The sequence below is a fragment of the Phaeodactylum tricornutum genome, chromosome 14 (genome assembly GCF_000150955.2).
Source record: "Phaeodactylum tricornutum CCAP 1055/1 chromosome 14, whole genome shotgun sequence".
Classification (NCBI taxonomy): domain Eukaryota; phylum Bacillariophyta; class Bacillariophyceae; order Surirellales; family Neidiaceae; genus Phaeodactylum; species Phaeodactylum tricornutum.
In genome coordinates, this window is record NC_011682.1 from 354,440 (window position 1) to 377,328 (window position 22,889).

Here is a 22,889-nt window from a genome sequence, read left to right on the forward strand (position 1 = left end):
ATCACTTACGTGCCTGTCGTTTGCGTTGCCAGCACTCTTTGTCTCTGAGGATTCCGAGTTCTCTGTATCTCGTACATCATTGTGGCTGTCCTCTTCATCAGCCAACAACATCCGAATGGCGGGATTCTCATCCATCTGTCCCAACGCTAGTGTTAATTCTATTGTCGGAACCGCGGAACCGCAATCTTCCGTCTCTTCATCATCACTAATCGGGTCCACGTCACTGTCCAAACTGTCCTCCTCGTGCGAGGCTGATGCGCATTCGTGGTCGTCGACGGAATGAACCGATGCGATTGGTTCCAAATGAGCGTCCAACGCGTTATCTTGGCCATCTCCATTGTTGTTTCGCTGTTGTTGGAGTAAAGCTTTGTTCGCTGCTTGGAGCTTGGGCAAGAACGAGCCCAAACGACTCATCAAATCACCAGCGCCATCTGCGGGCGAGCCAGCGTTCGTCACCATCGTCGACACCAAGCGCGCAAGTCGCCGGATATAGCTCGACCGTGGCCCTTGGTGAAGGTGTGAATGAGCGTAGTGTTGTTGGGATGAAGGCACGTTGGCTGTGAGCGAGCGCAAACTACAAGACTTTGTGAAAAACCCAAATGGAAGCCAAAGGCAACGTCCGAGTCTTCCGCACCAATTGGAAAAAGCCACCACCGGTTTGAGCCTATCTTCCTTCCACCGAATTTCCTTCCATGGATTTACAGTTAGGTCGAAGGCAAATTGATCAGGTTGTGAGGTAAGACCCTAATATAAATAGTATTCGCGAATATGAATGGATATAATTTTTTTTATATAGTTTTTGTCTTTCGTGCGTCACTGTATGAAGTGAAAGTGAATGTTCCTACTATATCCGTTCGATACATAACGGTTCATTTGTATCGCAGCATTTTGTATTGAAGAACACAAAACGACGATGAAGATCGAAGTCAGGAAAACGATGAACTACGAAGATTATGAGTCTACATTGTACTCTTGGATATTCGTAGGGACTGTGGGGCTGTGATTCGTTGTGTGTGGGACGGAAGCGACTTGGCGTTTAGCAGTAGGCGATTGAACTTCTGGTGAGACGTTGTCCTTACTAGGAGTTGGATCAACACACCCTCGCTGCAAATGAGAAGTTGCTTTGTCATTGGTTGGTGACGGTTCGAGAAGGTAGTGCGAGCGCATTTTGCGATGATGTGCGGGAGAATGATGCTTGGAGAAATAGTCGGCCAAATTCGTGAGGCCGGGTCGCCAGTAAATAATAAACTGTTTTTGCTCGACGCGGTCTTTAACCCAGTAGAAACGCATGTCAATGGCTTTAGAACGTCGTTGCTTGATGGTTTCGTTGGCAATCCCGGAGGCACAGGCGTTATCGGTTTGGATAGGCGTAGGTGGCTGTGTGTGGCCAAGTTCGTCGAGAGTGACCCGGAAAGCGGTGGCGTCCTTGGCGTTGTAAAAGAGGGCACCGAGTTCTGCTTCGGTGGCTGACGAGAGAACCACGGACATGATGGAGCTATGCGTGTGAATGGCGCCATTATTTGGAGGGTCCGGATCAGTCGGAGCGGGAGCAGCATTGGGATCGTTGGGTCGACGGCTGAGGAAAAAGTGACCTGCAGCACGCGAACGGGCTTTCGACTCGGAAAGGTATGACGCGTCACTATGAATGTGTAAACACATGTCGCTAGCCCGAAACCGTATCGTAGCGTGTGGGTGAGTGGCACAGTAGTCAAGTAAATGTTCGGCAGCGTGAAGGGTCGCTTGGGTGGCAGTTGACTGTGCCGAGGCCAGAGTGCCGAGAGCCACGAGAATGGTCGAGTCAACAGCCCTAGCGTAATAAAGTAGGGTTCCGATGATTTCTTGCAGGTGGGTCTTGTCGGATGCATTGAGAGGCTCAGTGGTATCAGGGACGGGTGTGAGTTGAGTTGCAACGCCATAAGTGGGAGGGGTCCAAGGGTGAGGCGCATGTTGAGGCGTAACAGGGGGCGAGCGTTGAAAGCGGGTTAGGGCTTGGTCGATGTAGTCGGGCATGGACATGTCGAGGGTTCGACGCTCATAATCCCAAGTAAGTGTAAGTCCGAGATAACGAGTGCCGTCCCAGTCAATGGTGATGGTGTAAAGCGCTTGGAGAGTGTCGATAAGGTGTTGAGCGTGTTCGGTGCCAGTGTATTTCACTCCAAAGTCGTCCACAACTAGGGTAAACTGAATAGGGCGCGTGACGTGTCGAAATAGGCCAGCGGTATGCTTCGTTTTAACGTAGCCGTGTGCAGCAAGGTGTGCAACAAGACGGTCGTGGGCGAGAATACCGGCTTGGGGAAGGCCGTACATACCTTTGCGAATTTCGACGGTAACAGAGTTGTTGTGAATGAGTGGAGCTAACCGGTAATGAGCCAAGATGGTGGGAGGGATATCGGGAACCGGGATGCGCATGTATTCGTACCGAGCCATGGGGGTGCCAAGATAGAAATCCTTGATGTCAATGCACATAAACTTGGCGGCGGGCGTGGAGAGGACGCTATTGAAGAGGATCTTGGCGGTGGTGATGTCAGCAGTGGGGGTGCTAACCTTTCCGGGGTACTGAACTAAGTTGCCACCAACGGTGAAGCGGATGCGCTTGGGTTCCGATTTTTGAGGGCGAATGCTGGCTACGATGCGTAAGTAGGTGGCCTTGCGACCGGGAGGAATGGCGTTATGCGCGATGAAGTGCATGGTGTGGCTGCCAGTGGTGCTATGGGGTGGGTTACCTTGGGTGAGCCGGCCAATTTCGTTAGCGGCGGCGCGAATCCACTCGGGAGCGTCGGGGCCGGAGCGCAGGTGGCGATATTCCAAGGAGGCGCCGGTGGCAGGGTCGACAACAGCGTTGGCGGAGGCCGGGACAAGAAAGGGCCGGGTGCGGGTGTTGTGTGGATGCGCCGGTACTAGGGTTGGGGGTGCCGGTTGTGTGCGTGCTTTGCGACGGCGACGGCCTGGGTTGCCGGTGCGAGAGTGATATGTGGCCAGGGTGGGCACCCTCGGAAGTGCGGGGGCCGGAATGGGCACCCTCGGAAGTGCCGGGGCATGTTCAGCCGTGACAAGAGGAACGGCAAAACGGACCTGAGCAAGGGGAGGTGCTGGGGCAGGGGGACGGACCGGAGGCACGGGAGCAGGTGCAGGGACGTCGTCGGCGGGGGCGGCCACAGTGGCAAAGAGGGTGGCAAGATCGGTGAGTGCCTGGTGCTGTGTGGCATCGAGGGGGGCGAACGGAGACGCCGGGGAAGGATTCTGGAGGGCATGGACCAGGTCACGGGCGGCGGCCAGGGCGCGGTCGGTGGACGAAGCGGCGGGCATGGGAATGCGGGTCGGGAACCAGGAAAGGGTGTCAGCAACACGTTCGGCACGTGTTTCCGTGATCCATACGCGATGGCAGCGATAATGGTTGAGAGCGGGGCCGAGATACCAACCTTCGACAGCATGGGGGGCCCAAGTTTCGCGGACGGACGGCTTGACGTGGACTAGGACGCGAGTCCCGGGAGGAGCAAGCGGGGTGCGGTTGTAATCGAAAGCACCATGAAGCTGGGCGTGGGCGGACAGCTTGGGATTGATGCGGGAGCGACGAAGAAGATTTAGGGTGATAAGGGCCTGGGGGAGGAGGCGGTCCCAAAGATGGAGGGGAAAATCTGGGTTAGTGGTACAGAGGCCAGCAATAAAGTGGTTTTTGAAGGTACGGATGGCTCGTTCGGCGGCATTACGACGGTGCAGATGGGGAGGTGCCAGCTGAAAGTCGACGTGTTCCGAGGTCATGAAGGATTGGAGGGCTGTAGAGGCTTCGTTGTCGAGGCGTTGGAGCTGGGGACGGAGGCCGCGTTGGGTAAAGAGAGAGTGTGCGCGTTTGTAGGCGGCAAGAATCTCGGGGCCGGACTTGTTCTTCATGAGCTCGACATGGATGGCATTGCTATCAAAATCGTAGAGCACAAGCATGTCGTTGTGTCCGGCACTTGAGGGCGTGAGGAAACGGCCCGGTTGGTCCGTGTAGATTTGACCGGTGACCCGTTGGTGGGCAACAAAAACATGGTGTGTGCGTGCGATAGGGTGGGCGTCAGGAGGATCGAGGTCGGGCACAGCGATGGCAGGGGGTTCCGTCGAGAGAGGGGAACAGGCAGGGGAAAGCTTGGTGGAGCGCAGGTTTGCGCGTTGTTGGTCGAGGTGACCTTTGATCATCGCGGGGGAGCGGGGTGGGTACTTGCGGACCTGGCGGGAGGAAAGGTCTGGAAAGGTCGCGAGATGGCCGGAGTCGAGGGCCTGGCACCAGGTAGAGAGAGCCGGGGAGAAGAGCGAGGCGTGAACAAAAGCGATGCGGTCGGCGAGGGGGGTGGTTGGAACGAGAGCATGGGCTGTAGCAGGGGACTTGGGAGGGGTAAGATCAAGGTGCCAGAGGCCAGTGTGGGGGGAGCGGGCACCAGAGAGCAGCAGGGTGGCGTCGCGATGGATGTCAAGGCGAGTGGCCGAGAAGGTTGCCGTACAGCCGTCGTCGCACAGTTGACCGATGGAGAGGAGCGGATGGGAAGCGAGCCCAGGAAAAATGTGGGCTTGGCAGGCGGCAGGGGAGAAACCAGGGAGGTCCAGGGTGGCAACGTGGCTGGAGCGGAGGACAGAGCCGTTCGGGACACGGACGGAGAGGCTGGGGTTGGCTGGGTGCCGGTGCGTGTGAGGGCAGTTGATGGTAATGTAGTGGCCGGTGCAGCCGGTGTCGGCAATGGCCGAGGTGTGGGTACTAGGCGGGGAGGGGACTACAGACGAGTTAAGACTAGTAATATGATTTAGATAATCGGTATTACTAGTGTTAATCGTCGGCGTAGCCGTCCCTCTTTCCTATTCAGGAGGCTTGGGGGCAGTCCAAACCTTGGTGGAGCCGCCAAGGGTGTTGGTGGCCGTCGCGTCGTCGCGGTGGCCAGGGGCCTTGTTTTTGCAAGTGGCACTAGTGTGCCGACGGTTATTGCTGGATCCATGGGTCCAGCAATAAGTTCGCTCAGAGAGGGCAGAAGAGGAATGTGACACCGAGAGGGCAGAAAAAGGAAGGCTGAGCGAGTCGGGCGAGACCAAAGGGAGAACCGATGGCGCGGCGGCAAGGACGTTGGCGTACCCAAGGGAGCCGGTGGTAACCGTACGCTTGCGGTCGGTATCGGCGACCTTGAATAGGGTGCGCAGATTGGCAAGCGTGTGGGTATCCGGCGAGGCGGTACGCCAGGTTTCACAGGCACGGGGAAACAGGCCAGAGTGCTCGAGCACGTCGTAGCCGGCGCGAACGGCGGCAGCTTCGGTGATGGGGTCATGTCCCGCCGTGGAGTAGGCGATGGCGTCAGTTAAGCGATGGAAAATGGTCTCGATGGGGTCAGCAGGGTTCCACGGGGTGTACATGGACTGAATATTGGTTTTGAGGTCCGAAGCGGAGATGGTACCAAAGTTGCGCCAGAGATGGTCGAGGAGGTCGCGACAGGAAACGTGGCTGTAGGCAAACTGGGGGTGTTCTAGGTCGCGAACGTAGACGCGAGGAACGGCATCGAGGATCTGGCGACGAAGGGCGTTGTTGACCGCCACGTAGAGGCTGTGGATGGCCACAGCGCGTTTGTGGAGTCGGTTGTTCTCCGTGATTTGAGGTTGCGTGGTGCCGGGTTCAGGGTCGGCAGGGGGAGCAACGGGGATGACAAAAGGGATGTCGGAGAGTTCGGCGTACGCTTCGGCAGAGAGCGTGAGGGCCATGTGACCATGGGCCCCGCCGCCGTTAAGGCTGGGAATGGCGGACGCGTTGGCGGAGAGCTGGCGTTGGGCTAGGAGAAGCGACGAATACGAGGGAGCGGTGGTGTCGGTGGCGATGGGAGCGAGGACTTTGTGAGGAAAGTCGGAAATGGTGAAGTCGGCGGTCGGGGACATGATGGCAGAAGGCAGGAAAGGGGAGCGGTAGGGCAGGGCTGGGATCAGAAAGACGGGGGGGTTGCTTCGTAGTTCTATTGAAGAACACAAAACGACGATGAAGATCGAAGTCAGGAAAACGATGAACTACGAAGATTATGAGTCTACATTGTACTCTTGGATATTCGTAGGGACTGTGGGGCTGTGATTCGTTGTGTGTGGGACGGAAGCGACTTGGCGTTTAGCAGTAGGCGATTGAACTTCTGGTGAGACGTTGTCCTTACTAGGAGTTGGATCAACATTTTGCGCGGTTGCTCGAGGGCTTGCCTTTGTTTCACCATTTGACATAGTGCCTGTGGTGATTGTATCCTAGCCACTTTGTTGCACTCCAAGTCCGGCACAGGCGTCTTCGCCGTGGCGAAAGGAGTGAGAGAGAATCTCGCTCGTCCCTCGCTATGGTTGCCATGCGCCACCACCGTTTAGGCACACGAAGCACCGGCAACATGTCGTCCGCGCGGCCGTCTTTCTCTCTCATTCTCCCGTCTATTGTCTTCGGCCTTTGTTTAGGTTCAGCCTTGACCTACAGCATGCTGTTCCTGAATGACTACACACACAGTTTTTCCGAAGTAGGAATTCGGGGAATCGCACCAACGCAGGCTAACGTCGGCTGGCATCCCATTCATGTATATTACGGCGACGCGGTGGGACTGCAGGCGGACCCGTCGCCCGAGGCTTGGTTTGCTCAAGTCCACCAGGACGAGATTGTCATGGATCTAATCGGCAACGACGGTTATTTCATTGATTTGGCCGCCAACGATGCCAAGGAATTGTCCAATACGTTGGCCTTGGAACGGCACGGTTGGCACGGACTCTGCATTGAACCGAATCCGAACTACTGGTACGGGCTTTCGCACCGAAACTGTACCGTCATTGGAGCGTTGGTGGGTGGTGACACACCACCAGGCAGCCTACCCGACAAAGTCCCCGTCAAATTCCGTGGCGTGTATGGAGGTATGGTCACCGTCATGGACGACAAAATGGCCAATCGCAAAAAGGAACCTGACGCACCGATCGAATACCGCTATCCAGCTTCATTTGCCAAAGTTCTGGAACAGTTCAATGTTCCGTCCGTCATTGACTACCTTAGTTTAGACGTGGAAGGAGCCGAGTACATGATTCTGCAACATTTTCCTTTCGATCGGTACCAAATTCGCATCATGACTGTCGAACGTCCAAACAAGCAGCTCAAATCGCTCTTGCTAGAAAATGGGTATGTCTTCTTGAAGGACTTGGTGTGGTGGGGCGAAACACTTTGGGCGCACCAGAGTACGGGCTTGACGCCCGACCATCCCCAAATTGCCAAGATCAACACCATCCAACCCTAAAAAGTATTTTCGCAGCGGTTGGTGGATCTTTATGTTGACTGAAATGAAAGGCGTTGCTCCGTACCACAACTTGTTGCGATGCATGCTTCCTCGGACCAACTTGGCTACCTTGCGATAATAAATACGGCCTTGTACTTCTTCCCATTGACAAGTTAGAATCACTCTATCTAGTTGAAATCACTCCACAACAAAATAAAATCAATGTACTGTTTATGGTGATAAAAGTTGATAGTATTAGGTAGCGTCCTTTTTAAGATCGAAAGGCGTTCATGCCAAAAGACGCAAATGGGTCTTCCTTTTCTGGAGCAGAGGCATTGACATTAGGTTGACTTGAATTGTAAGAATTCATGCTGGACACAGGTGGACCGCTACCCATGGGTGCCATACCACCAAAGGCATCCTGATTCGAGTTACCATAATTTGCAGTGCTATTCTGGGCCCCGAAGCCTTGTGCGTGACCCATCATGGGGTTGCCATTGCTGTTCGATTGCTGAGATGCCATCATCATAGGGTTGCCCATTCCGTTCCGAGAATTTTGCTGCTGATTTTGTTGCTGTTGTTGCATCATCATCATGCGCTGCTGTTGTTGCTGCATCATCATTTGTTGCTGGTACATCATGACTTGTTGCGGAGTCATTTGCTGATGCTGCTGACTTTGCATATTGTTCCCGTTTTGAAAGTTCATGCTACCCATCATTGCGGTCATGTTGGAAATATGGTTGTTGTTGCCGTTGTTCGTCACGCCCATGATATTTGGGTTTGCAGCTCCACCATTCGTACCGCCCATCATACCCATCGAGTTGCTTTGTGGATTCATGTTGTTAAAAGACGAATTGTTGCCTTGCATACCATTCATGCTCTGCCTGTTGTTCACGACATTGGACGTTTGTGGCTGTTGCTGCGAAGAGGAGGAGGAAGGTCCGTACAGTGACAAAATGTCTTGACTACTGGTCGTCCGGGGGTTGTTTGGCTTGCCTTCTTTCGATCGGGATCGGGGAGGCGGGGAACGGGACCGATTGCGGGAAGATTCCGTGGAGCGTCCCGACGGTGGCTGCGGATTAAAGTCAAACAAGTCGGTGGTGTTCGAGTTTCCGGAAGTATCCACCACGAAGGATTCGTGAAAAGATGCGTTGAAGTTGTTGCTACTCGGAGCAGGAGCGTGTGTCGGAGCCGGATCCGAAAGCAAATCGAGCAAATCCATTTGGATGGGGGCCGACGAGGGGGCCGGGGCCGTGGGATGCTTCACCGGTCGCCGCGTACCACGAGACGTACCGACCGAGGAGGTGGCCCGTTTCGGTGGAGCCGTATTGGCAATAGCATGGCTCTGTGTATCGGCAGTAAAAGCCGACTGCGACTTTTTCAAACGACGTGCTTCCATGCGTTGTCGGGCGGCTTCCGAAGGCGGTCCGACTGCACTGGACGGTGCGCTGGTGCTAGTGCGATTCGCCGTGGGAGACGGTGTCGGTAGGTTACCAAAAGCCGCGGCGTCGTAGTATTTGCGACGTTCGTATTTGTCCCGGATGAAACGTTCCCGTGTAGGGCCATCGGCCAAGTTGGTTGGCTTGGCGGCTCCGGATCGAGCCAAGTTCGCTTCAAAGACTGCGTTGACCTTGGCGTTGCCGCCATTTTCCATCGACATGACTTCCTTCTCTTTCCCTGCAATTGGAGCAACGCAACCAAGAGTCATGTGTCAGATACAGCAGATTTACTTGGTAGATATACAATTTCAAGACATGAACTGTGGAGACGGAATACTCTACTCGGGAAAGGCGAAAGAATCTCTGTGTGTATGTACAAGACGTGTTTGGATATTCGGGTACTTACAAGAATCCAGATTGATGGAGCGGACAAAGGAAATGTGTACTCCTAATCGTCGATGGGAACCGGAACATTCCAAACAGCAGAAAGCCCCCATGGGGAGCGACCCCGGGGGTGCCCCCGGCGGAGGCACAATGAGTGACGCCCAACGGGGTTGGCGTTCCGGGCAATCCGAGCAAACTTGATTTTCTGGACGATTCATGAGCTCCTTGAGCCGTTTCTTCATGATTTTTTGATCGGCCATGGTAGCAGTGTGTCGCAACGCCGATCCAGAAGACACGTAAGGGTACGTGAGGTGACGTTCACGTTCGCAACGATTCACAGTCAACGAGCTCGTACGAACTGTCAACGCTGGAGCACGTTGTCGAGCGAACAACGAATCCGTTCCAACAACGCTGTACTCTCAAGGCAAACCCGGGATACACGAATGGTTGTTTCCCACACAGAGCACCTCGATTTTTGGACACACCAACAGGACGCCTTGCTTTTTCAAGTCTGTTTTTTCAAGTCACTTTTGCACCTTGCCGGTTGGCAGCCGAGGATTTTTTTTTTTCCTGGGCGAGGTTGGTGTGGGATCGGTCGCGGCCCTCTCGTTTTTACTCTGCATCAATGACTGCTCCAGTAACGGTATCGTATTCCACTCGCTTTCTGGTACCGAACGATATCCCTCTAGCTAGCTAGTTAGCTACTGCGCTATGACCCTCGAGACTCGTCCGTTGAACGCGGAAACGATTCCTTGTGAACGTCGAGTTTGTGTCTGTACTACATCCGTCGTGCGGTGATCCAGGAATCCGCCGGTTTTACGGTCCGAAAGTTTACGAACCTGGATGCACTCACGTCAATTGGACTTGGAATGTCCAATAACAACAACGCAACAAATAGGCGTACGGAATTTTCTTTTTGTCAAAGTCGCAGTTGTGCTGCCGATCCCCTTCGTTTGGATCTTGACGAGGGGATAGGGGTGAGGGGTTCGTCCACAGCACAAGCCAAGTCTACACAAGTGTTGTTGCACTGACTGTGACTGTGAGAGTGGTCCCATTGCCTCTCCGTCGATCCATCGAGCGTACGACGTGAAGAATCCGCATTCTCCGGAGGCAAGCAGCATTAGCAAAGTAGCATGGTATTGGACGTTGAAGCTCTGGTCAGTCGCTACCAAGGCGAAGCCAAGATTCACCGACTCTTGTACATGGCTTTGCATCCGCCCGGTGATGAAAACGCCACGGCTTGGACGGATCGATGTTACCGACTCCTGGCAATCTACCTCAAAGAAAACGACAACGTTATTCGGTACAAACACGTCTTTGGTCATATGCAATCGTCTTCCGCATCAACGTCGGCAGAACGAGCAACGGGCAGTACTTCCGCGTCCCCGCTTCGTAGGACACCCGCGTCCGGATCGGCCACGTCCCAGACGGCGACCGGTGCGTCGTCTACCCTACCCCCTCCCAACCGGGTAGAACCGTACGATACACGCTGGGTACAGGAAGCGACGCAGCGTGTACGAGCAGCCCGCGATACTCTGGCGTCGCGTCTAGCGTCGGCACAATCGCAGCTCCACAAGGAAGCCATTCGGGTGGCCTATTTGGCCCTGGCGTCCTACGAGACGCAGGTCGGGAACATCTCGGACGCCTTTCACCACGCCTTGCGGGCCAAAGAGTACTGTGTCTCACGGCAACAAACCACTCAGGTTAGTCTCAAGGTACTGGAAACAGCGTTGGCCTTGGACAACTATGCGGCCGTGCAGGATTTCGCCACGAAACTGGAACACACCCTTGGCAACAACAGTCGTGAAAGCAATGTCGGAAACTGCTCGATACGCATTGCGATAGCTCTGGGACTGGAGCGTCTGGCGGCGCAAGATTTCTCCGCAGCCGCCTCACACTTTGCGTCCGTCGTCTTGTCGCCATCGCAACCAACCGCCGAGCCCTGGACGACGGTCCTCGCTGCGGACGAAGCGGCCGGGTACGCCGGTCTGCTCGCCTTGGCCTGCAGTAGCCCGAATGCCATGGCGGCACTGGCGGAGGACGGGGAAGTCTTGGAATTGGCACCCGCACTACGTCAAGCACTGCTTTTGTGGACCCGAAAATACGCCTACCGTGAGTGCTATGAGCTGCTGATGCGGGACGTCTTTCCCAAGATGGCCGTCGACGTTTACCTGGGGCCAATATTACCACGGCTGCAAACCTTGATTCGTGAAAAGATTATTGCTCAATACTGGGAGCCGTACCAAAGAATGGCGCTGTCCACCATGGCGGAAACGCTTGGACCAGATTTGGTACCGTCGGATACGGTCTTGTTGGACCAGATGGTGCAGCTCATTACATCCGGACGAGTCCGAGATACACGAATTGATATGCAGCAGCGTGTGTTGGTCCGAGAGACGGTAGAGGAAGAAACATCACGGCTAGAACGAACGCAAGCACAGTTGGAACGCACCACCCGGACCGTTCTGGATGACACCTTGATCATGGTAGTGCGGTTGGCGTGTGTTGAACATAATTTGAGTGTCAAGGATGCCGAATCGGCAAACGAACCGCGTCGTAAGGGACATTCCCGCAGGACCCAACCTGCCATGGAAGACGTGACATTGTCATCGGACGACGAGGTAGGAGAAGTCTACGCTGACATGGTGGCGGAGGACGACGTACCCATGGAAGATATGGATCAGGCGAATCCTGAAGATTTATACTAGATGTTGAAATGCATGAAGACTGCGCACCGTTGACGGATGTCGTGCTGACTACTGCTGGTATTTGCTGACAGGCCCAAGTAGCAAACAATTGTCGGCCATGCCATTGCAACGTGACAAGATAACAGAAGCCTTAGGCGGAGGTTCACTTTTGTGTATGTCCAATGAGCCCGTCCCTATATGAGTAGCTTTTGTGTCAAGATCTGCCACTGAAATTTTGTAAGCAGTTATAGACAGGATTAGAATTTCTAGGCTTTCCTGTCTTAGAGTGACTTGGCAATTTGCAGTGTGGACGACCCACCGAAAACACGGGCTGAGAATTGAGGAGCTATAGCTATGTCTTTTGCCTTACGAATACTTCAATGGCGTGTTCATTGGCATCTTGTCGAATCAGGGCCGTACTTCGGTCTATTGCTCTCCAGTAGTCTCTAGTGCTTTTTCCTAGACGCGGAGAATCTGTAATTTGTCGTGAAACGCGATGCTCACCCAATCGGGTTGTGATGCGCTCCATTGCAAGTTATTGATTTCTCCGGACGCATTGTAAGCCAAAATTGGTTCTTCAACAGGCCTTTTGGACATGGCACTTAAATCCCAAATCAGGGCCTGACTGTCGTCTCCCGCCGTGCAAATATGACAGGAAGAATGGGGCGCCCAAGCCGTAGCGTTTACACATCCTAAATGACCGCCAAGTTCTGCAACCGGCAAGCTAGGGACACGGATGTCAAGAATGACCGTCCTTCGACTATCCACCATAAAGGTGGCCAGGTAATTCGGATCTTGCTTGTTCCATTCCAACCGTAATAAAGGATCCAAATTGGGCGACTCATAAATAATAGTAGAATGCTCCAAGCTCCGTAAATCAAACATGCGAACACTCCCGTCCGCTCCGACCGAGGCGAACACGTCCTTTCCTCGGGCAAAGGCCAAATCGAAGACTTCTCTATCATGCGCAATTAATTGGGTGCGCGCCGTTTGGGTTTCAATATCCCAAATTGTGCAGGTGGTATCAATGGAGGACGTCCCTACAATGTTCGGATCAGCTTCGTTCCAGTCGAAACTAGTAAGCGGAGCGCAGTACTCAGACGTTTTGTTGTTGTTGAGCAAGCACTCCTTCTTGCATTGCACCGTGCCTTGTCCACTGCCGTCGTCCCGTATGTTCCATACCCGCAAATAGTCCCCGGTCGTAGCCAACAGGTCTGGCGCCGCGAGTGATTGATCCGGACTCCACAAAATTTTGGTACATGGATATGGGTGGTCGAACGACCCCGCCTGATAGAGCGAAGCGGACCCACCGCCGGCAAAGTCACTATCTACGTGCTGGGGGACCTTTTTCACAATCTGCACCGCGTTGGAATACTGCTCTACGTAGCTACCAATCGCCAAACGGAATTGGGACGTTTTGTCCTGTCTATGACAGCCAAAGAGTATATAGTATGCCAGGTGTTAGATCTTGTGTGATGCAAGAAGATGGTAGTGGCAATCAAATCCTGAAGAAATTCGGGACACAACTATCTCTCGCTGATCATTCTCCGACTTATACGGTATTGAAGTCGTGGTAGCTAGAAACACAGTTCCGTCTACATGCATGCCTACATACCTTCGACTCCAAGCCATTGAAAATACAGTCCAAGGCGCCGCGTAGGTATAAATCTCCTTGCGTGGCGGTACCATTTCGCTGGGATGATTCGCCATACTAGTGGATACGCCTCGATAGATACTCGTGCAGGATATATCAGCCACTTTTTGCGATCCAGAGTCGTTACTCGCCCCAGAGCACTCGCCAGAGTGTGTACGTGCAAAGCAAAATTCTGGAAACCAGCGGTAATGCGAGGCGCGGAAAGTCGATCTCACTGGTTCAAGGACACTCACTCAAAGGCTTTCAAAATATGTGGGTTGGCAAACGCAGTCACAGTCGATCAATTCACAGTTAGGCGGAATGGTTTGCGGAGACGTCGACTGGTTATACATTTTGGACACAGCACGACAGAATCTGAACGCTTTCTGTAGTCCCGTTTGCTCATGAATGTTTCAATTCTCTATGTGTCTCTCCGGTATTCGGTATTTTGGCAACAATATCTTCGTTGACTTACACTTAATGTATGAGACATTTTTACTTTTACAATAGCGAGGGGAGTCATCGACAGTGATGCCAACCTGCTTTTACAGTCTGTAACAGTAAGCGAGATATCCCAGGTTTGAATCCGACCACGGTACTTTCACTGTCAATGGTCGCCTGTATAGTTCTGCAAACTACGATAGAACCGATGCAGGAACCCGATTGGGATAAGTTTGGTGGCGTCGTGGATTCGGCCTTTGATGACGGACACATTCCCGAGACCATCAAGGCCGTTTCCTCCTCGTCCCATCCCAACTATTCTGGCACGCGCCTCGTGACTTACCCTCGTTTTCACCGAGATCGATCAGCTCAAGTTCAAGTGGTAGACAACGCTGTCAGTGAAGAGCTTGCTGATGCTTTATATCAGCGAACGGTTCAAGAAGGCCAGCCCTGGGGGACGTATGTAACCATGAACGACATTCGGAGCCAACGACCCGCAAGCCCACAACGAGAAAGCGGTTTGTCGATTGACGAGTTGGCCTTGCACGCGGCTACGACGTTTCTCACGGCGGCGATGCATCCCGAACTCGCTACAGAACGATATCACGCAGATGCCAATCCGGCGAGCCCGAACAAAGACAGGTCATCAACATCGATGTCGTCCTTGTGGACTACAGACGACAGCAATCTGGCGCACGGCGTGGCGGTTTGGGCCCTGGCTGCTGACGAAGGATCGCAGGTACCGTATCACATCGACTATGCCGAGCAAATTCGATACGAGTCCAACACAATTGTGGTGCCTGTTTTGGCCGGTACTTTACAATGTAGTCGCGTCAATTGTGGAATGCTGGGAGGGGATTACGCTGTACACTTGAATGGCTTGGATCACTACCACAAACACGGATACAAGGGTGCGAAAAGCCCGGTTTCGATTACCAGTTTTATAAGTAGTGCTTCTCTCGGGTGTGAGGATGACAAAAATTGGAAGGTAATCCCGTACCGATTCAACAGGATGATTTGTCAGTCTGGCCATTTGCCTCATTTGAGTACCAGGATCGAATCCATAGGGGAAAGTGATACTTCTGTGACGGGTTTGTACGTCAAGCTCCAACGTGTTATTGTCGGCTTCAATGTGTTCCTCCGCGACGTCGGTGCCGCGGTTCGGGAAGCCCCGGAGCACTCTGCAGCATTTCGACAGCGCGTCCAAGAACGTCAGCGACAGAGACGACCAGTCATACAGAAACAGCAGCCGGCCCAGACACTATCATTCGATATGATTCGCAAAAATCCTAAGCTGGCCAATCTGTTAATTTTGGCCAAGCGACAAAGAATAAAGGAAGACCTGGGCAAGGCTCAAGCTGTGCTGGACAAACAAATTATTGAAATGTTGCTCAACTGCACATTTACGTCGGGCTATCTCACGATCTCGTACATAATGGACCATTGCAGCAAACAGGATGGCGCTTGGCCAAATCCAACCGATGTTTTCGTCCATGTGAAACGCTCTTTAAAAGAAGGTCGTCTTCAGCTTCTTCTGATTGATAATTCAGAACCAATTTCTCCAGACACACTAGTGGCACCCATTGATTCAACTAGAGACGAAGCTGTGTCGTACTGAAACGACAATTGTACCTCATACAGAGCGCAAACATTTACAAACCTTTTATCTCTCGCTGAGGCTTGTGTACTAGCCTTTTTCAATTCGATTCACACCAGTGTCACAGATTACCACGTTGATAGTTTGCACCCGTGCCACTTTATCGACTTACAGAACGGTGGAAGCATTCAAGGATGGTTGTTTTGACCAGAGCAAAAATGTTGAAATACGCAGATGAAAATTGTGTTGACCACGCATTGCATCTGTATCCCAAGGTAGCGATGTGTGCCGTTCTATCAAAAGGTTTAGAATTTTTTCGATAGAATTGTCAAAACGGAAAACCGAGACGCAGAACAATCGAGAAGCCACTGCCTAAAGGAAACCTATGGCGTGAAAATATCCCAACAAGGGTATTAGGCTCAACTATCAGTTGGGATAGCGTTCGGCCAAACTCCTTTTCCCTCTATTTTCATAGGGTCTGAACTTCTGTAAGGGAAGTTTATCCTTTCAGGTAATCTCTATATTCAGTTTTTCTTTACTTCAAAGTTTCAAAGCACCCGATGTCGTTTTCACTGGTTTGAGGCTAAAAGTAAGTCTCATTTTCTACCGATCAACAGTGAACACATGCTCTCGCCATTTGCTCATAGTTGCTTCTCGTGGCTAGCAGTATTCACGGTAGTGAACCCGCAGGTTCAAAATTCAGCTCCTCCGCTTTTCCTACTGGCATTAGCAAAGGGCATGGAAATAGAGGAATGAAACAAACAATGCTTATCAGGAAATAATTAGTTTAAACCAACCTGTTCTTGTTGTTGGTATTCATCCGCATCTTGTTGTCGCTGTTGTTACCCATTCTAGCTCGCGTGCTCTTCTCAGTTCGATCCTTGTTGGTGCTTTTTCCGGGACGCAATTTGTTAGCGAGCTCGCGCCTTTCGGCGTCTGGAGACTTGGCGGTATCTCGGTTGTTGGTCTCCATCCGCATCTTGGTGCCGTTGTTGTTGCCCATTCTAGCTCGCGTGTTCTTCTCACTTCGATCCTCGTTAGTGCTTTTTCCGGGACGTTTTTTGTTAGCGAACTCGCGCCTTTCGGCGTCTGGCGACCTGGTGGTGTCTCGGTTGTTGGTCTTCATCCGCATCTTGTTGTTGTTGTTGTTGTTGTTGTTGTTGCCCATTCTAGCTCGCGTATTCTTCTCAGTTCGATCCTTGTTGGTGCTTTCTGGGCGTTATTTGTTAGCGAACTCGCACCTTTCGGCGTCTGGCGACTTGGCGGTATCTCGGTTGTTGGTCTTCATCATCTTGTTGTTGTTGTTGCCCATTCTAGCTCGCGTATTCTTCTCAGTTCAATCCTTGTTGGTGCTTTCTGGGCGCAATTGTTAGCGAGCTCGCGCCTTTCGGCGTCTGGAGACTTGGCGGTATCTCGGTTGTTGGTCTCCATCCGCATCTTGGTGCCGTTGTTGTTGCCCATTCTAGCTCGCGTGTTCTTCTCACTTCGATCCTCGTTAGTGCTTTTTCCGGGACGTTTTTTGTTAGCGAACTCGCGCCTTTCGGCGTCTGGCGACCTGGTGGTGTCTCGGTTGTTGGTCTTCATCCGCATCTTGTTGTTGTTGTTGTTGTTGTTGTTGCCCATTCTAGCTCGCGTATTCTTCTCAGTTCGATCCTTGTTGGTGCTTTCTGGGCGTTATTTGTTAGCGAACTCGCACCTTTCGGCGTCTGGCGACTTGGCGGTATCTCGGTTGTTGGTCTTCATCATCTTGTTGTTGTTGTTGCCCATTCTAGCTCGCGTATTCTTCTCAGTTCAATCCTTGTTGGTGCTTTCTGGGCGCAATTGTTAGCGAGCTCGCGCCTTTCGGCGTCTGGCGACCTGGCGGTGTCTCGGTTGTTGGTCTTCATCATGTTGTTGTTGTTGTTGTTGCCCATTCTAGCTCGCGTATTCTTCTCAGTTCGATCCTTGTTGGTGCTTTCTTCGGGACGCAATTTGTTGGCGAGCTCGCGCCTTTCGGCGTCTGGCGACTGGCGGTATCTCGGTTGTTGGTCTTCATCATCTTGTTGTTGTTCTTGTTGCCCATTCTAGCTCGCGTGTTCTTCTCACTTCGATCATGGTTGGCTAGCTGTCCTCTAATCTCATGTGTCAACTTGCTTTCCCTCCCCACTGTCGAATTCTTTGGCGAGAGATTTCCATTGATTGACTCATGTTGACCATGAGAGCATACGAACTGTACCTGGGCAAACCATATCAACGCAGTTAGTACACAACTGATTCGGATACTCATGCTGCGAGATTATGTTGGGATGTAGAGCGTTGAGACAAGCAATGAGATATCACAATGTTGCCGTCCTGAACGCACAATTTCTAACTGACTGCGAAAATCATATTTTTGTATTTTCGGAACTGTTTTAGGCGATATCGAATTTAAATATAAACAACTATTTGGGAATTCCAGCAGTAACAAAACGATCCTTGTCGTTAATGTAAGTAATGCAATATTCTCCAGTGACTGACTTGCTTGCAGACAACTTCTTGTCCCTAAAAGAATAAGTCTTGTTAAAGTAAATGTCTTTTCGTTATATTCACATGAAGCAATATGTAATTATGATCAAACCGGAAAATTTACAATTAATCTCAGCCTTTCGCTCTCATTCGCCACGACCTCCTGATAATTTATTGACAGAGAGAATGTACGACGTCAATGTTCTCCCACCAAAATTCGCTATAGATTCCGTTGAAAGTTTACCTCGCAGCTATTTTACTAACAAGACTTATGCTCTATAGATGTTTATTTCGATGTGACTGTGGATGAAACAAAGGATCTTACCATTTCGATGTGAGAGAAACAAAGGATCTTACCCTGCCCTTTAAAAGCTTTTGACGTAAAGTGTATCGTTACAGCGATTCCAAAACCATCCAGCTGCCAGCTCACGGTCAGCCGTTCAACAGAAAGTTATTAATAGAAGGCGCGATGGCATTCGTCGTACCGTACCTGTTTACTATGTTTGGCGTTCCGATATGCTCTGCATTGCGCGCCTGCTGAGTTCCTGTGTTGCCCCCTTGTAGTCACCATTATGTGTTCCAATAGCGGCCTCGCTTTTGCTTCTATATCGCAACCGAAGGGAAGACGATGTTATAAATAAGGAACGGTTCCCATTGTGGATCCACGCTTTTTAGTATGCTATTCGGGAACGGTAGCAAAAAAAAATATTTGCAGCAATTTGTATAATCAGTCAAATTTTGCACCTTTTCTGACTTCCATTGCCGCTAAATGGATGACTTTCGACTGACTCGCAGCTCTCATCCATATCAAAGTGCTCGACTATGTTCAGTATATTGTGACAGATGTCTGTCCATTTCAATTTCCACGTACCACTGGTTACATCAATGGACTGCAAATAAAGGTATGGATAGTCCAACTCTCGTACTCATAAAAAAAAGTGTAATGCAGTGAAAAGGCGGAACGAAAAACAATGGCTAAAGAGAAAAAAACAGAAAATACCTCTGTACCGGCTGAGCATATGGATGCAGCTGATCGGACGGTGCGATCAGGTATAGGCAGTGACGATACAGCAGAGCCAGTTGCAATGTCGACCTTTCTAAAACAAAATCGTTTAACAAAAAATGAGATTTCCACCGAATCAGTCAAAAGTCAAGCGGACGTCTTGGGCGCCTTGGCTCGATGTTCAATAGGAGGACAAAGAGAAACACACGCTGAAAATGTTTTATCTTCCGCTTCTACTGATAAATTGTCGATGTCGTTGGTCAAGGACGGCGCGACCACAAACGCCTTGAATTTTCCACTCTTTTCAGACACTGGAAGTATTTCCGAATCCTCCGAGGAGCCTTGGGTGCAGGATTTGGAAGAAGTACCGTTCGGTCATGATGGCCACTCCGTCCAAAAGCAAGTCGCAGTGAAGGAATACGATGTTGAAGCAACGTTTGAAAACAACGGGAGGAACAATTGTATGGAAGTGAATGCCATTGACATCGTTGATGATGAAATCTCCACTAGCGCTAGTAGGATGAAGATGTCTTCATCGAGAGTCCCCGTTTTGCGCATCGAACGTGGTGATATGCGCTGGTTGGCCCACGGCTATAAAGAAATGTCTCCCTTATCGAACAAAGTGTACTTTACATCGCTGGAAGCTATGGACCGAGTCGTTGATAGAGAGTCTATCTCAGGCTTTGGACTATCTGGTGTTGCCAGCTCAAAACGTGTGATATCGGTGTGCATACCTTGCTACAATGAGGATGCGTCTGCCCTGAAGCGATCGTTGACGTCACTTGCAAAGCAGAACCTTCCGGCCGATGTGACGATGGAGATTCTTGTTGCAATGGATGGTGTGGTACAATTGTCTGACTCTATGGCGGCATATCTATCGGAGCTGTTTGGAATCAGCTTCATAGTTGGGCACGAGAACAATCCTTTTGAACGTCTTCAAACACCAAACACTGTCGTAGTAGAGCCTATATTCGAGGACAAGAACATGTTTGGTGCGAACCTAGCGCTCTTGATCAAGAGAAAGAACCTCCGCAAGGTCAATTCTCAGGAGTGGTGGCTTCGCTCACATGCTCCAGCCTCTCTCTGTGAGTTTGCATTTGCCACAGATTGCGGCATCACGTTTGATACAAATTGTCTACAACTGATGTTGAAACGTTTCGATATCGACCCCAACATGTCCGGCTTGACCGGTTACCAGCGAGTAATGTCCGCTAAGATGCAAGGTGATGGCAGGTTTGAGATTTTGACTGACCCTGTAGGATGTTTCCTGCGCTTGCTACAGAGTTACGATTTTGAGGTATGCGTCTGATCGTTACGATGAAAACATCCTTGAGCCAATTCTAACCAGCAGTCTTTCTCATTGTCTTTAGGTGAGCCAGTCCACAACAAAATCATTGTTGGACTCGATTGGTTTCATTCCAGTCCTTCCAGGTCCGTGTTCTTTCTTCCGTACAAAACACCTTCAAGGAGTACTAGACGAGTACTTCTCACTGACCACGGAGACTATAAAGGGGGGTCGTGGAGGTATTGTTCTTGGGAATGTCCAACTAGCAGAAGATCGATTCCCTCCCGTACTTTTGACATTTCGTTCCAAAGACAGCTGTAAAGATGCAGGGCTTGTTCGGCCGAAAACTGGTTTCGAACACGACGCAGTCTTCTACTTTGAAGCAGAAAAACCTTTACGTCAGCTTGTGACTCAGCGACGCAGGTGGATTAATGGAGCATACACGGCTGTTTACTGGGTGCTTTTGGATTCTTGGATTCGAAAGGCCGACCACTCCATTTTTACCAAGCTGGGAGCAAGCTTAATTCTCTTCATTGAGTTTGCGCAGGGAGCATTGGTTCGCACATGCGTTCCGGCCACTCTGGCGTGCGGACTGATGTATATGTGCACCATTTTCCCTTCGGTGTATGCAAACGACGCCGAAAAGGTTCGAGATATTTTGGACGGAGGAACTGTTGAGCCTAGCCTCGTGGGTATCGGGGCAGCTGCTGCTTTCTTCTACCTTTCTCTTTTTGCCGTCTTCATTTTCTCCCACACACCCCGTGCCATCCCGGTGACAGATGATAATGGAGAAGTGCACTGGAGGAGCGATAGCTCCAGCGCATATCGCCCCCGCATATTCTTTCTTGCCTTTGTTGTCAATGCAATTACAATTGCTGTTTTTGTGTATGTTGGCGTGGGTGTGTTCATGATTGTTGGCTGGCAAGGTACACCAGGATATTTTCAAGCGCTTTGTCTACTGATGGCGCTGCCATATTTGGTGGCACTTATGGATGGTTTGATCAACAGTGAACGTCCAAACCTACGGGCCGTCTGGAACATGTTGATGCTGTTTCCTATCTTTCTGATCAGCTCTGTTTGGTTTTACGTCTGGCTTCCTTGTTACGCCAGTGCACGCATTTCAGATCTATCTTGGGGAAATCGGGATTGTAGCGGCCAATCTTGCAAAAGCAGCGATGTTGCCATTTACAGGGCGTACCTTGGGCGTGTTGTCAGTATTTCTTTGGTTATCATCAACACGTTGCTCACGGGGTCGATTATTGGAGTGGGTAACTTTGTTGACGGATTCTTGACCATTGTTTTATTCTCCCTTCTCGTGCTTAACATGATGCTTCACTTGGGCAACCTCTTGGACATGCTGGTGAGGCTTTGCTTTACGCGTATTCCTCGTTGGGTGTGTGGAGAGGCTCCTGTCTATCTGAAAAAGCAAGATAACGAAGTGAACAAGAGTGCACCCGCTTCTGAAATTAGCAGCCACGATGACGAAAGTGGAGACGGATCAATTGCGAGCGAGTCACCGACACCGATTGGGCCCGGTCGATGGAGAATTGACTTTTGACGTTCGTAAAGAGCCGTCAGTTTGAAATTATGGATAATGGAGCATACCTACATGGGACCAGCAGGCTCGGTAGGTTTTGGTGTGATATTGTCCACGATAGAATTTCTGTTAGTAATAACTATTAGACATAGTTTGTTGATGTTATATCACATCTACTGAAGTAGACCGTGCAAATCACTCCTCCGTTTCCAAACAGTCCCCATTCCGAAGCCACCCGCAAGAAATCTATATACCATTGTCGTTCGAATTGGACGACGCTTATAAGCCCCTTCCAAAGCCCAGCGATTGCTTAAACCCCATCGTCTCCACGATGAATGCTAGAGGGTTTTTTACAAAGTGCAGATGATACTTTGAATCACTGATTGGGTCACCCAATCATTCATGCGTCAATTCTCTCTCAGCATCATCTTCTTCGATAATCTGCAGCACTGAAGCTAGCCATGCACTCTCACCGTCGTCTTGATTCAAATAAATTTCCATGGCCTCCTCCGCTGCTTCCACCTTATCGATTTGGACGGGAATATCAACTTTTTCTGAATTTCCGTCATTTGCGTGAGTCTCTTCAATGACTGAAGCAACATTGTTCACCTGTGTTCTTCCTTTACCGTTGGAATTCCCAAACAAATCCATTGGCGCAGAAGGATCAAATGACGAAAGAGACGATTTGGAAAGTGCTGTAGCAATGGTCCCATTTGCGCCAATGGCACCGACGGTCACAGTCTTTCCGCTACCCAACCAAGATGACGAGCCCTGATTTTTACGTTTCGCAATCAATTCAAATTTTCCCCGCTGCTCGTTGCTTTTGCTGGTACTCCCTATATTGGAAACGACAGTACCACCAATGGCGGCTACGCCAGCCGCTCCCACTGCTGTATTGGAGATAGCGATTTCCGGTCCTGCCACCTCCATTTGTCGAGCCAACCGAGCTTGATGATCGCGCTGTTCTTGCTGAAGCTTAAGCTTCCTTTGTGCTTGGTAGGCATCTTCAATTGCCTTCTGTTCATTTTCGTACAGCTGGTCTTTGATGTTAACGTATTCGCTCGTTTCCCGGAGTTCTTGCAAAACGCTTGAACCCTCCCGGAGTGCTTGGGTGTACGACGCGTTTGGATTGGCTTGACTTTTTTGCCATAAAGCGTTCACACTGGCGTA

At 51.1% G+C, this 22,889-nt stretch overlaps 7 protein-coding genes across 7 annotated transcripts; 4 read left to right on the top strand and 3 right to left on the bottom strand.

Moving 5' to 3' along the window:
• Positions 1 to 2,897: 2,897 nt before the first annotated feature.
• PHATRDRAFT_37902 (predicted protein) lies at positions 2,898 to 5,886 on the bottom strand (the record flags this gene model as incomplete). Its single annotated transcript, XM_002182018.1, has 3 exons — positions 2,898 to 2,945; positions 3,073 to 4,762; positions 5,099 to 5,886. 3 exons carry the CDS (start codon positions 5,884 to 5,886, stop codon positions 2,898 to 2,900), a joined length of 2,526 nt encoding a protein of 841 aa, XP_002182054.1.
• A 482-nt stretch (positions 5,887 to 6,368) lies between these two features.
• On the top strand, positions 6,369 to 7,250 carry PHATRDRAFT_37903 (predicted protein; the record flags this gene model as incomplete). Its single annotated transcript, XM_002181856.1, has 1 exon — positions 6,369 to 7,250. The coding sequence occupies one exon, from the start codon at positions 6,369 to 6,371 to the stop codon at positions 7,248 to 7,250; it is 882 nt and encodes a 293-aa protein (XP_002181892.1).
• Positions 7,251 to 8,518: 1,268 nt separating this feature from the next.
• Positions 8,519 to 9,606, bottom strand: PHATRDRAFT_21791 (predicted protein; the record flags this gene model as incomplete). Its single annotated transcript, XM_002182019.1, has 2 exons — positions 9,075 to 9,606; positions 8,519 to 8,906 (listed from the first exon to the last, which is right to left on the bottom strand). Coding segments are annotated over exons 1-2 (624 nt in total), but the record flags the coding sequence as incomplete, so codon positions are not given.
• A 560-nt stretch (positions 9,607 to 10,166) lies between these two features.
• On the top strand, positions 10,167 to 11,760 carry CSN1 (COP9 SigNalosome subunit 1; the record flags this gene model as incomplete). The annotated part of the gene is made up of 1 exon (XM_002181857.1): positions 10,167 to 11,760. The coding sequence occupies exon 1, from the start codon at positions 10,186 to 10,188 to the stop codon at positions 11,758 to 11,760; it is 1,575 nt and encodes a 524-aa protein (XP_002181893.1). The 5' UTR covers positions 10,167 to 10,185.
• A 348-nt stretch (positions 11,761 to 12,108) lies between these two features.
• On the bottom strand, positions 12,109 to 13,428 carry PHATRDRAFT_21794 (predicted protein; the record flags this gene model as incomplete). Its single annotated transcript, XM_002182020.1, has 2 exons — positions 12,109 to 13,165; positions 13,355 to 13,428. 2 exons carry the CDS (start codon positions 13,426 to 13,428, stop codon positions 12,199 to 12,201), a joined length of 1,041 nt encoding a protein of 346 aa, XP_002182056.1. The 3' UTR covers positions 12,109 to 12,198.
• Positions 13,429 to 13,982: 554 nt separating this feature from the next.
• Positions 13,983 to 17,934, top strand: PHATRDRAFT_47641 (predicted protein; the record flags this gene model as incomplete). The annotated part of the gene is made up of 6 exons (XM_002181858.1): positions 13,983 to 15,308; positions 15,886 to 15,999; positions 16,186 to 16,829; positions 16,910 to 17,433; positions 17,805 to 17,875; positions 17,917 to 17,934. The coding sequence occupies 6 exons, from the start codon at positions 13,983 to 13,985 to the stop codon at positions 17,932 to 17,934; spliced, it is 2,697 nt and encodes an 898-aa protein (XP_002181894.1).
• Positions 17,935 to 18,865: 931 nt separating this feature from the next.
• Positions 18,866 to 21,740, top strand: PHATRDRAFT_37908 (transmembrane chitin synthase; the record flags this gene model as incomplete). The annotated part of the gene is made up of 2 exons (XM_002181859.1): positions 18,866 to 20,194; positions 20,268 to 21,740. The coding sequence occupies 2 exons, from the start codon at positions 18,866 to 18,868 to the stop codon at positions 21,738 to 21,740; spliced, it is 2,802 nt and encodes a 933-aa protein (XP_002181895.1).
• Between the last annotated feature and the right edge of the window lie 1,149 nt (positions 21,741 to 22,889).